Source organism: Merops nubicus, unplaced genomic scaffold (assembly GCF_000691845.1).
Source record: "Merops nubicus isolate BGI_N331 unplaced genomic scaffold, ASM69184v1 scaffold11325, whole genome shotgun sequence".
Taxonomy (NCBI): domain Eukaryota; kingdom Metazoa; phylum Chordata; class Aves; order Coraciiformes; family Meropidae; genus Merops; species Merops nubicus.
In genome coordinates, this window is record NW_008611624.1 from 9130 (window position 1) to 23172 (window position 14043).

General features: G+C 39.4%; 1 protein-coding gene across 1 annotated transcript in view; it reads left to right on the forward strand.

The window, feature by feature from the left end:
* Window positions 1-4324: 4324 nt before the first annotated feature.
* Window positions 4325-14043, forward strand: part of LOC103773890 (cyclin-dependent kinase 13-like) — a gene marked incomplete at its 3' end in the record, with an annotated part of 27170 nt that continues 17451 nt past the window's right edge. Inside the window, exons 1-3 of the mRNA XM_008941271.1 lie at window positions 4325-4385; window positions 4642-4781; window positions 6733-6903. Of these exons, the coding sequence (XP_008939519.1) occupies window positions 6738-6903 (166 nt within the window). The remainder of the gene's footprint in view (window positions 4386-4641; window positions 4782-6732; window positions 6904-14043) is intronic.

A 14043-nucleotide genomic window follows, 5' to 3' on the forward strand; every position in this document is an offset into this window, starting at 1 on the left:
TTCCAATGCCTCCACGCCCACGAAGGGAAACACGGAGCCCGCCGCCGGCGCGCCGCAGGTGAACAACGTGAAGGACCTGAAGAAGGCGAAGGCTGAGCAGACGCCCTCGCCCACCGGCAGCGCAGCCGTGAAGAACGAGAAAGCCAAGGCCAAGGTCTCGCTGCCTGAGACAAAAGGGGAGAATAATTTAATTGCAGACAAAATTACCAAGCCGAAGCCTACAGCAGTAAAAGAGCCTAAATTAACAGCAGCAGTCAAACAGCCGCCGGCCCCTGTGAAAGAGAAGAGCAAACCGGCTGCACCCAGCGCCATAGCCAAGGAGAAGGACCGAGCTGTTGCACTACCAACCTCCACGCTGCCCCCCTTGCCTCTGCCTCCCACGCTGCCTGAAGATAAAGAAACGGAGAGGTGAGTCCTCACACAGATTGCTCGTTGGAGCTGGCTGTTCCTTTTTATTACTGTTGTTATCGTCTGTTCCTGTTCTGTGTTGTTGCGATCACGATTGTTTCCTTTGGGGAAGAAATACAAACCCACTCGCCAAGACGAGCTGATGCCTCAGATGGTTCTTGCTCTACATTTGTTTACCGTGGTGCTTACTGGTGAACTGAAGGAATTTGTTAAACTGGTTCTTGAAAAGAGAAGAGTTTAGTCTAGGAGGAATCTTAAAGTCATCTCTTTGGTGTACTTTTTATTGAAAATGGCTGGTATGTGATAGCTTTGGGGCTACTGCAAGGATGTGGTCAAGATTTCAAGTTTGCTGCTAACGTGTACACGCTTCTGGGGAAAAGTTGAATTTGGTAGCAGTATGTGAAAATTATTTCATTAGCTGGGGTTTGAGGTGAAGTCTCTCTTCCCATTGGAGGCAATTGCTTTTATAACTGTGTGTTATTTTATTATAATTTATCTTAGAGATCAGTATTATTTTGAGTATGTATAGTGGAAGTGAGGTTCATGGTTTATCATTTGTGTTAACTTTTGACGTGTAAAATTGGTCTGTAGTGAAGAAGTTCTTGTCTTTATTCCAAGTGTCAGCTGAGTTTGGACTGAAGTCTCTTCATAGTCCTAACAGAGAATACGTGCTGTGGTTTGTACTGGAGGAAGATGCTGTTGAGCTGTAACTTACTGTTTCTTGTTTTGGTGATGAAACTGAGAAAAGATACTTTAGTTTTCATTCATGGTGTGACAAGCCTTTTGTGTGTATACAAGTAATCAACTTCTCACAAAAGTTTCCTAGCATTGAAATAGTAACTAGTTTGTGTGATAAACATTTGTAAAAAATCAAACTGGAGAAGAAAATTTCAAAACCATATGAAGTGCTTAATTTGCAGTCCATATCTCTGAAGCTAGCCCATCTTCTTTGAGAATTGTGTAGTGTTGGATTAGTAAAAGCAGTTATAGCTAGAAGTGTAAGTGTTTCTCTTTTTTGCTAGTAATTTAATGCTAGAGTTAAATGTTAGGATACCTTGGCAAATAAATGCAGCTAAACGAATTATTAGATGTTTCTTCATTTTAGTAGTAAAAGAGAAATCTTGTTTCTTGCCCTTCAGTACTTGCAAATATCACTCCAGTTGTTCAGAATCCCATCTGTGTGGTGAATGTAGGGTTGCATTTAGATGTATGACAAAGCCATCCTCTTTAGGTAAACAGGAGTTCTGACCCTCTTAGTTGAGAGCAAGATTTACTGTTCTAACTAAACCTGGGCTAGTTAGTGTAAATATATGACTGGCATTGCAGTGTTCGTTGAGGCAACATGGAATGATATTTCATCTTGAAGCTGGCTAGTTGCTTCTCATTATTAGTATTTTTTTAATGTAATAGCTGTTTTAAGAATAGTAAACTGCACAGAGCAGTTAAGTTACAGTTAAGTTGCAATTAAGTTACAATTAAGCCATGGTTTTATCAGCACTGGGCTCATTCTTCTTTCAAAAAACCCCAGCCTAATGCTTGCAAACAGCTGCCTTAGAAATATTAAGGAGAAGCAATGAAGCCTTTGCTTAGTTTTGCCTCTAGGATGTTATAAACCTCAGATAGAATGGTTCTGATGATAAGACATAAAGCCTACGATTAGAGAAGAACAATCAATGGTTTTTAGGGGGGAGGAGGGCAAAGGTTGGGCTTGGGTTAACTATGAGGAAATTCTGCTAGCAAACAAAGCTTGATGCTGTGCAGAAATGTCTGATTGCTAATGCTGTGTCACTCCTGAAGTTCAGTAAGAATCTGATAAACCCATGAACTACCTGAAGGAACAACAGTGCTGCAAAATCTGTGTAGGTTAAGTGAGAGGGAAAACTGTTCTGGTGGTCAGTGGTGTGTGATTTAACAGACCTGGAAAAAAGGGTGCTTTGGGCTGCCTCTGTTTTCATGTACCACTTTTAAAATCTGTTGCAGCACATCTCACGTGTTGTACCTTCACTAATACTGAAGGTCTGGGGACAAAATTCTGAGAGAAATACCAATATGTGAACTTCAAGTTAAGAATTTTTCTTTATCATGGTAGCTACATGTGCTGTCCAAAGGTGGTTTATTCTTTAGAGCATGTTAACCATCATGTTTGTGATGAGGGTAGTACGTGAGCTTCCTTGAGGTGCTTCTTGAAATTGGACAAGTGGCAGCTTGAGAAGTGGTCGAATACATTCAATTATTCTGTTTTCATGGGGAAGCAGAGACATGCTCAAAACACTGGAATACTTTGTTTAAAATTATTAAGATTGCTAATTGCAATTGATGTAAGAGAGTATATGTGTTCTCTGTGATGGAAGGTAGGAAGATCTTTTGGTTTACAAAAGTTTCTGCTTTATTTATGAAATTAAGTAGACAAGAAATTGCAGAAAAAACCTCCAGAAAAGGTTCCCAGAGAAGGATGCTCACAGTAGAATAGTGCAATTTGGCTAGTGCAGCTATCTTGGCAAAGCAGGGCAGGAACTTTCCTTGATGCAATGACAATATTTGAAAATTAAAAAGAGAATGCTATCTAGTGGTCCTGGGAGGGAGAAACAGTTACCTAATTCTATAGAGTTTAGAGATGGTCTTGGCTTTCCAATTGCTGCATATATTAAGTAGGCAAGAAATTGCACAAAAACCTCTAGAGAAGGATGCTCACAGTAGAACAGTGCAATTCGGCTAGTGCAGCTATCTTGGCAAAGCATGGCAGGAACTTTCCTTGATGCAATGACAATATTTGAAAATTAAAAAGAGAATACTATTTAGTGGTCCTGGGAGGGAGAAACATTTACCTAATTCTATAGAGTTTAGAGATGGTCTTGGCTTTCCAATTGCTGCATATGCAGCAGCTGCACAAATCTAGCTAAACTAAAGGGAGTTCTCATAAAATGGAAATGTGTTTAGAAAAAAAAAAATCCTGTAGCAAATAGGATATTTTCAAAATTTCCCCATTAGAATGGGGAGAGTATTTCTAAAATTACTGCATCTGGTAATTGTTAAAGGAATCCATTGCTCAGTGTGCCTTTTGGGGGATTTTTCTTGAGGCAGAGATTGACTGCCAGCATCTGTTATCTTACGGTGGTTGATAATTAAAAAATAGTCAGATATCAGTGACCCATGGCAGAAAACATGTAGTCATTTTTTAATCTGATTTTTTTTTTTTTTCCTGCTTGATTTGCATTCTGATCACTAGAAACGTGTCGAATCTTGAGGGTTTCAGCAAATGTGCCAGTTTGGAATCTGTAAATGAGGTGAACTGCCTCATAATGCCCTGCAGTGTTACTGTAACTGCAGAGCCCATTATCTCTGGAAACCAACTTTAGAGACAACCAGATTAGGATAATCTTCTCTTTTATATGAGAAGGCAGTCAGAGTAGAGGTTTTACCACTGCACTGCTGATGTCTGGCAGCACCCGAGCTCTAAATATTCTTGATGGCCAAGGCCATGAGCTTGGGAAGAAGCCTGTGAGGCTGCAGTCATCTGGCCTGATGAGGTTTGCTGTGTCATCTAACCCCAGCTTTCACCCAGAAGATCCAATTGAGTGGTTTCTGTAGAATTTTGATGTTTAGCTGTGCATCTTCCAGAGGTATTTGTAAGCCATTGGTAAAACATAACTCAAAATCTTGCATATTCTAAGAGCAGAGATTCCATATGTTGATGCATTGATGGCTTAGAATGTATTTTAAAAAAACAATTCTAATAAGTTTTCTTGTATGTATGCTAATATCATTCTACTGTGTTGAACTTAATAGTCAAATTGTCTCTTTTTTAGTAGTGTAAGAGAGAATCTTTCAGTCAAGTCAACTAAAGAAACAGAGAAGAAACTTCGCCATCTGCTTGCAGACTTGCCACTTCCACCTGAGCTGCCTGGAGGAGCTGACTTATCCAAAAGTCCTGAAGAAAAGAAACCAGCAGTTCCATCACACAGCAAGAGAAGACCAAAGTATGTTTCTTAGACCTTTTCTTAAAGCCTATCAAGCAAGTAGAAGTGATAATATTTCTTTAAACTATATTCTTTTCAAAATAATTCTGCTTTTTAATGACTTATTAATGAGGCTTGAATCAAACTGTGGGTTTTTGCCAGTTAATGGTAGTAAGCCAGTTGTTGAATAATGTCTTGGAGATATCTAGTGTTGAGGTTTTAATTCAAAGTTAAGGCAATCCTTAGGTGCATCAGCTGTGTACTTGTTGTTTTCTAGAATATGTGGACCACGACATGGTGAGACAAAAGAAAAAGAAATAGACTGGGGAAAGCGCTGTGTGGATAAATTTGATATCATTGGTATTATTGGTGAAGGCACTTATGGGCAAGTTTACAAAGCCAGAGACAAAGACACAGGTAAGTTCAAAAAAGTAAAGGTAATCCTGCAGTTCTAAGGTGAACAGGAAATTTGGGGGTTGTTTTTAGATTGCGTACATTTAGTGGTATTCTGCCCTCTAATGTTTGGAAAGGTTTTAGTCGTTGGTTTGTTTAGTTTTAGATCTAGCATTTGCCTAAATCAGAACTTATCTTTTGCTGCTTTGGAAATTCATTTCTCTGTGAAGTTGTGGCTGAAAGCAAACTCAGTACTCTTAATTTCTAGTTCTTATTTCTCGCGTTTTGTTGCTGTGTACACCATGGAGCTAGTAAAGATGAGAGGGTCAGTACTCTGGGGAAACAAAATGGCACCCTGGAAGGTTGACAAAGAATAGTGAAGTTGGTGAAGGGACATAAGGGTGAAAGAAACAAAACATGAGATGTAGTCTCTTCTTCATACTTCAGTAGTCACCAGCTGATAGTAGGAAGAGAATCTGCTTCTGTGCAACACAGCTCTTAAGTGTTGCATGTTTGATATTTTTCTTGCAGTATAACTGAATTTACAAGAGTGGCAGAATTTTAAAATTTCACATTAAATTATTGCTCAAATGAGCAAGCAGTTACCACTATGATATGTAAGAATGTTGTCACTCCTAAATAGACAATGCATTAAAATCACTTCTTCATATGTGCTGATGTTGCTTGAACTTTTTATGTTCAATTAGTAATTCTTTCTGTGTGTGCTTGAATGCTGGATAATCTTCTACTTCAGCAGCAACTGCATCACATGAAACCCCATACCAGCTTGAGTGCCATCTTTCTGATCTTCGTAAGAAAGAGCAGGGTCATGATAATTCCTCCTTCATTCTTCACCTCTGCTTGTCTCAGTTTGCAAACTTCAGTTGTTAAGCTGAACTGTCACAGATTTTGTATTTTACCTTTACCTGGTGAACCATTGCAAATCTGCAGTAGGAGCTTCATCTTGCTCTCCTGGGATTCTGTTTTGTGTGCTTAACTTTTTAATCCATAACCACATTGCCTCTTTGGCAAGCTTTGGGTTGTTTGCATGTGGCAGTCAGTTCTTAACCTCCAGCAGAAGTTGTTGCTCGCTGTATTGATTTGATCCATACAGTCAGAGCAAAACTTCCATTGGCTTTGGATTCAAACCCCGTGTGAAGAGTGGCATTCTAGCCTTTGAGATACCTCATAACAAGCTGTACCGTGGGCTTTCAGAGCAGGGGGATACTGTGTCACACTGGAATGTGATCATCTGTGTATGTATCATATACACTGGTGTGGGGTAAGTCCTTTCTAGAGCTAACAATCTCTGCTGGCAGTAAGCTTCCCAGATGTAGCAATAAACTTCCAAGAGCGAAATGTTTGAGCTGGAATACAGCCTTTAGATATCCTCCATCATGAGTAGATGATGCAGTTTTTGCAGCATCCAGCTTCATCCAGCCCAGACAGCAGTAGAATAATAAGGAAAAATTCTCCTCCTTGTAAACATGGCAGTGACACTTCTGCTTGTGGAAAGTATACTGGTGAATTTGAGAACTGTTTAGTCATCTGCTTCTTATCTTGACCTGCATAGCATTTCTTGCTGGATATGTGTGTTCTGACCTATGGTGCTGTTGTAATAAGAAATCCAGAGCAGACACAGGCCTTTGTCTCTAAACCTTCTCTTGATAATTACTCTTTCATAGGGGTTTATTGATAGACCTGGTGTGGAATAGCAACACACAGGTGAGTGAGATATGCAGGAGGAATAAGGCAGACCTTGTTCTGGGTAGCTGAAAAATTCTCACTTACAGTTTTACTTCTCCATGTGGTGGTTTCCCAGCAATGGTCAATTCTATTTCCACTCAACATGGTGTTTAACTCATTCAGAAATAGTAACAAATGAGAAGGATTTTAAAAAAAACAAACTACCAAACCCAGTCCTATATCCCTTTGTTTGCTAATCCTAAGGTTTTTTATTTAAATTTTCTCACAGGGGAGATGGTGGCCCTGAAGAAAGTTCGTCTGGATAATGAGAAGGAAGGGTTTCCAATTACAGCCATTCGGGAGATTAAGATCCTCCGACAGCTTAATCACCAAAGCATTATCAACATGAAGGAGATAGTGACAGATAAGGAAGATGCTTTGGACTTCAAGAAGGACAAAGGTATGGATGCTAACACTTTGTGGTCCCCTTAGTATAGTCATCTGCTAAACTAGATTTGAAGTTAAGATTCATTAAAAAAATGTTTGCAAACTGTGGTGCTTGAGGAGGGATTTTAATTTTGATTTCATTACTAATAGATATCCTTTATTTAACTCAGCTATGCTTTTTGCTCATAGAAAAGTTCCTGCAAATATTTTGGAGGATAAAAAAATTTATTACTTGACACTAGTTTTGCTGGAGGGGAACAGATGTTTGACTCCTTGACACTCACAGATTAGGGAGGCTGGCAACAATAGGGAACTCTTAATTGTGAGCCTTTAGCTTTTTATTCTCCTTATAATCTTTTCTTACATAATTTAGAGTATTATAGGGTCATGCTGAAGAGAGATGTTTCATCATAGGCCTTGGTTTTGTTTGAATTGTGCTTCATTTACTTTCCTGTAGTTGGGCATGTGTCTCTCAAAGGCTAGAGGGGGGTGATAAAGGAAAAGAAGAAAAAGCAAGATTTGGGTGGTGGGGGTTTTTTGCCTAAATAGAAGATGTACAGACTTTTACTCTTCTGGTTCCTTCAGTGTCAAGTCTGGCTTGTCTTAGTTACTGCAACTGCCTCAGCCTAGAGAGTCAAGGAAGCAGTGGAAATCATGCAGTGTTGTATCTTGGTACTTTTGATATTGGAGTGGTCATTTTGTCTTTGGAGGCCATTTCTTTTTAGGTCCAAGTCTTACAAACCTGTTGTTTGGGGATATTTTAGTGTCCTGTGGCCTGTTTGATATATGATTTGACTGAGGAGGGTGTCTATAATGTGATATCCGTGCTTCTTTCCTGCTCTCCCTTCCTGAGTTTCCATACAGCATGGCCAGCACCACTGCTGGTAGAAAACTCCAGAAGTACTGCATAGCCAGCAGAAACACCAGCTGATGTGATGAGTCAGAAGATGGCTGTAAAAACTAAGCAGGATTAGTTTGGTGGTTTTTTTCCCTAGTATCTCATTACTGTGTTTAAAAGTAGGAATAATCTAGCAGAAGAGTCTATCTAGATGTGTGCAGGTTCAGTGGTCAACACCCACTCTGTATCCCCACAGTCTGCAACAGGCAGTTTAGGCTTTTCATGTGAATCTTGTACTGAGTTTTAATTAGGTCTAACCTAGTTGGCTAATGAGACCACACTGAGCTTTGACTTAATACTTAATGACTCATTAATTAATTTTCTCCCTTTCTGTTTGATGCTATGTCGGACTGAATTTTAATTTTTTTTTTTTTATTGGTGTACTTCATAGTGTGTGTCTCATTAATTTAAAGTGTTTGGGGTTTTTTTTTTATCCAAGTGTGTATTTGTGCTTTTGATATTGCTTTCCATTTAATTTCTCATTCTTATTTAACAGCTTATTAAAACAATTACAGTTATAGAAAATTTGCAAGGGAAGGGGCTTCTTTGGAGATGCTAGAATAAAATTAATTTCTGATAGTCTCCTGAAAGCATTAGCATGATAATGAGGCTGTGCCATTATGGCCTGTCTGTGAAAAGATGGAAGTTGTAGGTTGTTTTTTTTTTGTTTTCAGGCACTGCATTCTCTGTTTCTCTAATGAGTAGTTCATTGTGAGCTGGGGATTTATAGCTGAGAGTGGCCAAATTGTAGTCTACACAGGGCATGAGTGCAAGTGGGAGGAAGTTTGGTGATTTTCACAGGAAACCACTGCAAACAGAAGAGCAGGCTGATAGCCTGAAGAAGGAACCATTCTGAAAGTGGTGGTGCTCTCACGCAGGCAGAATGGTTTGCCCTCTGATGAACTTGTTTATGCTTAATGTATGTCATATGCTTGTCTTAGCTTTGGAATATAACTCTTACAAAACCCTGCTGATACCTCTGTTTGTGAAAGTAGGGAATGAGGACATTTCTGCCAACATGTTTCTCTAGTTACTATCAGCAAAGATAATTTTCTGTCTAAGGCTGACTGTCATGTCCTAACGTATCACTTGTCTGCTTATTCACTTAAGGTGGTTTTTGGGGCGGTAGGCTTTGTTTTGGCTTTTCATTTATCTCAGCAGCATAAAATGCAGCAAATTTAGTTTTCTGACAATTATGTAAATGTTTGGCAGTTTATACAGTACATGTTATCTAAAAAAAAAATAAATATCCTTAGAACATTGGCTTGCAAGCCATCAGTGGCTTGACTTGCACAACTTTGTCCTGATACTTGGAGCTGTGCTACATGTCTTTCAGTGATGTAATCCTGTGTCTTCCAGACTTCTGAGTATCTGACTTGTGTCAGTATTTTCAACAATGTTTTACTTTTAAAGAAAATAGAAGAAAAAATACATCTGTGTTTTGTCCTGGCCAGCTTGAGGTTTAAGTTCAGGGAGAGGAACAGCTTTAATGGAAAGGGATTTGGTTTATTCTTTCTAGACCAGCAGTTAGTGAACAGAAATGTAACACGTTGGACGAGTGTGTTACAGATGTTGTAAACTTGTTTCTGTCAGCTGAAACAGAGCACATCAGGCAGCACATCTGTTTGTATGGGTCGGGCACCTACACAGCTGGGTGGGTGATACATTGCTCTACCACCCTGAATATTGGAAGTTTTTAACTTCATTAGGCATGAGACGCGCTTGATGATGAAGTTGCAGAGTGACTTTACTGGTTACTAATTGGTAATTTGACATCTCGATTCTGAGGCTTGTTCCTGCCAGGTAGAGCAGGGTTGGTGTGGTGAGGAGGAGTGTCTGGTTTGTATGTTTCTCCTGTGGACATTCCCCTGACTTCATTCAGAGGAGAGGTAGGTGAGCACACAAGCTTGAGGATGGGAACACATGACTCATAGTTTGTGCTCTGTTTTGTGTGCTTATCTGTGCAACAACTGGCGTAAAATGTCTGCTTCCTCTGCTGCTTTCAGGGCAGAAAGCCTGCTTTGTTTTCTCAGTGAGCCTGTCATTTCTATAATGCAGGTGTCTCTTTTTCCTTCAGGCATCTGAGGCGGTCCTTAGTTTCCAGTTGCCTCTTTGTCAGCTAGGAGCTGTTTACCAGTGCCCAGCAGCCTAGCTGTGGGACTGCCACTGTCTCTGCTTACTGAACATGTGGAGACTGCTTGACCTAGCTGTGCTTTCTTTGAATGTAGAACAATAGATGTACTGACTGACATCTCTTCTTCCTCCTCACTGGGAAAGCCTTTTGAACTGCTAAACTGAGGGAGGATGTAAAACTTTGCCTGGGAGACTCAGTAAGGAAGATCTGAATGTTGGTTTTGTTGTGTGTCTTTTGGTTTGGTTTGTTGTTTGGTGGGATTTTTTGTGTGTGTGTGTGCATTATCTGTTTGGATTGTGTGTGTTTCTGTAAGTAATTTTAAGATCTAAATTTACTTTAGATTAAATTTTGAATTGATTTGCTGTATAAATTAAACCTTTTTTGAGTCAGGAAGTTGGCATTTAGCTCAACAGAACTACAGTACATATATCAAAAAGGACATTGACTCCGAGGTATGTTGTATGAGTGGCAGGTTAGTTTCTCACTTGTAAGTCAAGGAGTAGTTTGAAAGCTTGTGGTTTGGATGGAGTCTGTGACAGCAATCATGTGTAATCATCAGAGTTCTAGAGCCTTCCTTCTCTACTTGTAGCTAGCTTTACCTGAGTCTTCTGTGAAGCTGAATAAAACCAAACTGATTGGAATTTTAGAAACTTCTAATGATCTACAGCTTGACTTGCTGTTCCCAAAATAGCTGATAGAAACTTCTTCCCCAAATAGTTTTCATGCTACAGCTCAGTTACCAGGAATAGTGTGACTGCTGGAGTGGTGCTTCCAGCTTGCCTGGGCTGTTGTGGACTCTGGTCTGGAACGAGTCCAGACCTAATCGAGTGGCTTTTCATTTTCATCCATGTTATGACAAAATGAGAAAAATCCTAGATTATTCATCAAGGATTCCTCATATGTTTGGTTTACTTTTCCTTCAATTTAAGTTTTTTCTTTGGTTTCTTATTCCCTGTATGTGGTGAAACAAGGACAGTATTTACCTCCAGAGCTTCTGTATGCCCTTGGCTGGTGTGCCTATTTCAGGAGGAGTTTCCATCTTCTGAAGTGGAGTTTGGGTTGGATTTGTTTCAAGAGGAGAATGCAATTGAGTTTGCAGTGGGTGAATAACACTGTCATCAAATAACATTTTCATCTGATGTCAAGTTTTTAAAAACGAAAAATTCTGGGTTTATTAGGCTAAATTTGTCTTAATAAGTTTTGTGATATCTGAATGGAAAAATGAGTATAGCAGCAATGCTTTCTTTAGTCTTAAGGTGATTAATTCACTGGCTATGCCTTTAGCTGATATTCCACAAATTAGAAAATAGGTTTGTAAAACAAGAGTAGAAAGAAAAGATGAATGTCTAAGGGACTTAAAGGAATTTAAACGTAAGGAACATCAAGGAATTGATGGGCAATTTCTTCTTGAGATTTCAAGCTCTGTTTGATAAAATTAATTTTAAAACTGTCTTGTAATACAGTGTAGCATGAGTACTGGAGTAAAAATCTTAAGGAAATGGAAGAGTAAATAGAATACAATTGTCTTTAATCTATCAAGGGGGAAAAAATAATCTATGTATTGCATAGAAGAAGCCAAGGAGGCTTATTGGAGAAATGAAAATTTTATGAAGTCTCATTTTGAAAAGCAAATACAGTATAAAATGTTGAAAACCTGTTTAACAACTCAGCATTGTACACACCATGCACTGAAAGAGGCAGGGATCCTTTTTTGTAAGCATTTTTGTATTTCAGGCTACTATTGTAATGCATTTATGCAGGGATTGAATTAAGATTTGCACACAATAAGGCACTTCTGGTCTCCCAGTTCCTCTGATCTCTACCTAATCAGGTATTTTGAGGAAACCCAAACACCTTCCCTATGAAGTTACATTTAGAAAATACTTGCTTAAAAGCTGTCATCTATGCAAGCTTTTGGATTATTCTCCCCTGCTGCTCCCTTCCACTGCCCTCAGCCCAAAGCACTTGTTTCTTACTTTGGGAACAAATGTTTAACTTGATGTCCTGCTGCTTTGGATCTGTGTGTTTTGATGACAGTCTGAAAAAAAATACATCCAGACCGTACCTGTGTCACAAAAATGCAAAGTATCATTTATTATTTTTTTTGACTGCTCAAAAAATTCTTTGTTGATTAGAGATATCAGTGCTGTGTTTTGTTGAGTTACCTGATTTGTGTGCATCACTTTACAGCCTTATAGCCCAGCACATTTTGTGTCTTAGCTGATAAAAGTGCTACTGCTAGAGCTGCATGACTTGAAATACAAGAACAGAAGGAGATGTGTTAATCCTTTAAATATTCTAAACCAGTATCTCACTTTCTGACCCTTATCAATCTTAACTGACAAAGTGCTCAAAAAGATGAATTTTTCTAAGTGCAAACAAAAGAACTAAGGGGAGGATTGTTTCCATCTGAGTCTCATTTATTTATTGTGTACCTCCCTAATAGATTCAGCTGCTCTCTCTTATCCCACATTCAGAAGTAGGCAATATTACTCCTGTTCAGCTGTTCCAGCTGCTGCTTCACCAACATGCAGTGACATTAAGGTTTCTTATTATCTCAGTAGATGTAGGAATGGAGATGAGCTGTGTGGTATTAGTAAAGGAAATGGGACACCCAAGAAATAACCCCCCTGTTAATGCTTTCCTGCAGAATGTGGAAATGGACTGTAGGCTGCCTCTCACCCCACGGGTACTTACTAATTGGGAAGTGCAGGTCTTTAACATAACAGCAGTAAGATGAGTAATGTTAAAGTCAAATATGTAATTCTGAGTTCCTTTGAATTGCATGCCCTTAACCCTTTAGGTGTTTTTAGGATGCTGCTTCCAGAAATGTGGATATTAGGCAAAGCTAGCAGAAGGCAAAAGGTCATTTTAAAATGTAACCTCCACGTTATCAAACATCTTGGCCTCATACAGGAAAAAACAATTATTTTTTCTGTTTTCCTTTTTGATAAATGGATATTTGTGTGGCATTTGGTTTGAGCTAAATGATGCTGTAAACTTGAACTTGGACTATGCAGCAATAAGCAGACTTCTTCTGCCTGTGCATAGGTCACTTGTGAAGTCTTCCAGGACTGTTTTCTTCTTCCTGAATATCTGTAGCTGCTTCACTGTTCAGAAGGGTCAGATCCCCTGATATGATGAAATGCAGTATAGATTGGAAATGATCAGGCAGAGTACTGACTGTTTTGTTGACTGAAACTCAGAAAAGGGCACCACATTTGTCCAGAAATAAGCAGAAGTTTCACTTCAGTTTGCTTGGTATCTTTTTTTTTTTACAGCTACAATTGCTTCCAAATATAGTTTGAGTAATACTGAAAATGAGCTTTTAATGGTGAGACTGCCAAGGCTAATGGAGTAGTGGTTTCTCATAACCATTGAAGGAGATTGAGCTTTGACAGTTTTTTTTCTAAAACCAGTTGTAACGCTGTATAGTACGTAGGTAGTAATGCTCAAGTGTAATGCATCTGTGCATTTGCTTTTGCTCTGATATGGAAGGAACATTTAGTGTTTATGTCGTTCGAGTGTATGCTGCTTAATGAGAGCTGCAGAGAACATAAATATTTGGATGGCATCTCCCAGGTACTAGTGTTTTATTTATGAATTGTCTCCATTGTTGTCAGCTTTCCCTCTTTGAGGGTACCAGTGGTGATTGCTGGTTATAAATAGTGTGAAGCATCCCTGGAGCTAGTGACAGAGGAGGAAATGGCTGGAGGCACTGAGCCTGCTTTGCATGTAAACAAGAAGACAGGACTGTTCAGCTGTTCTCACTAAACAGGTCTGAGATCCCAGTGACCCTTCCCAGCCCTTCTCATGCACACACAGAGTGTAACCTGCTGTCGTGACAGAGGTACCTTCCCTTTGTCTACCACAGCAAGTAAACACTAAGATCACTGGGAGTCAATTTTGTTGAGCTGGCATCCTATGAGGGGCATATCTATAGATTATTCTGGCACTGCAGCATTAGTATCAGGTGTTTTGTTTCAAGGCATTTTAAGTTATGTCATGACTCATACTTCAGCAGTTGCTGGTGAAGTAGCGCTAACATCAGGTTGCCAGTTATCTTTGTTTGAAAGGCCAAGATGAGGAGCCTCTGTGCCTTCACCGTACTGAGCTGGGGT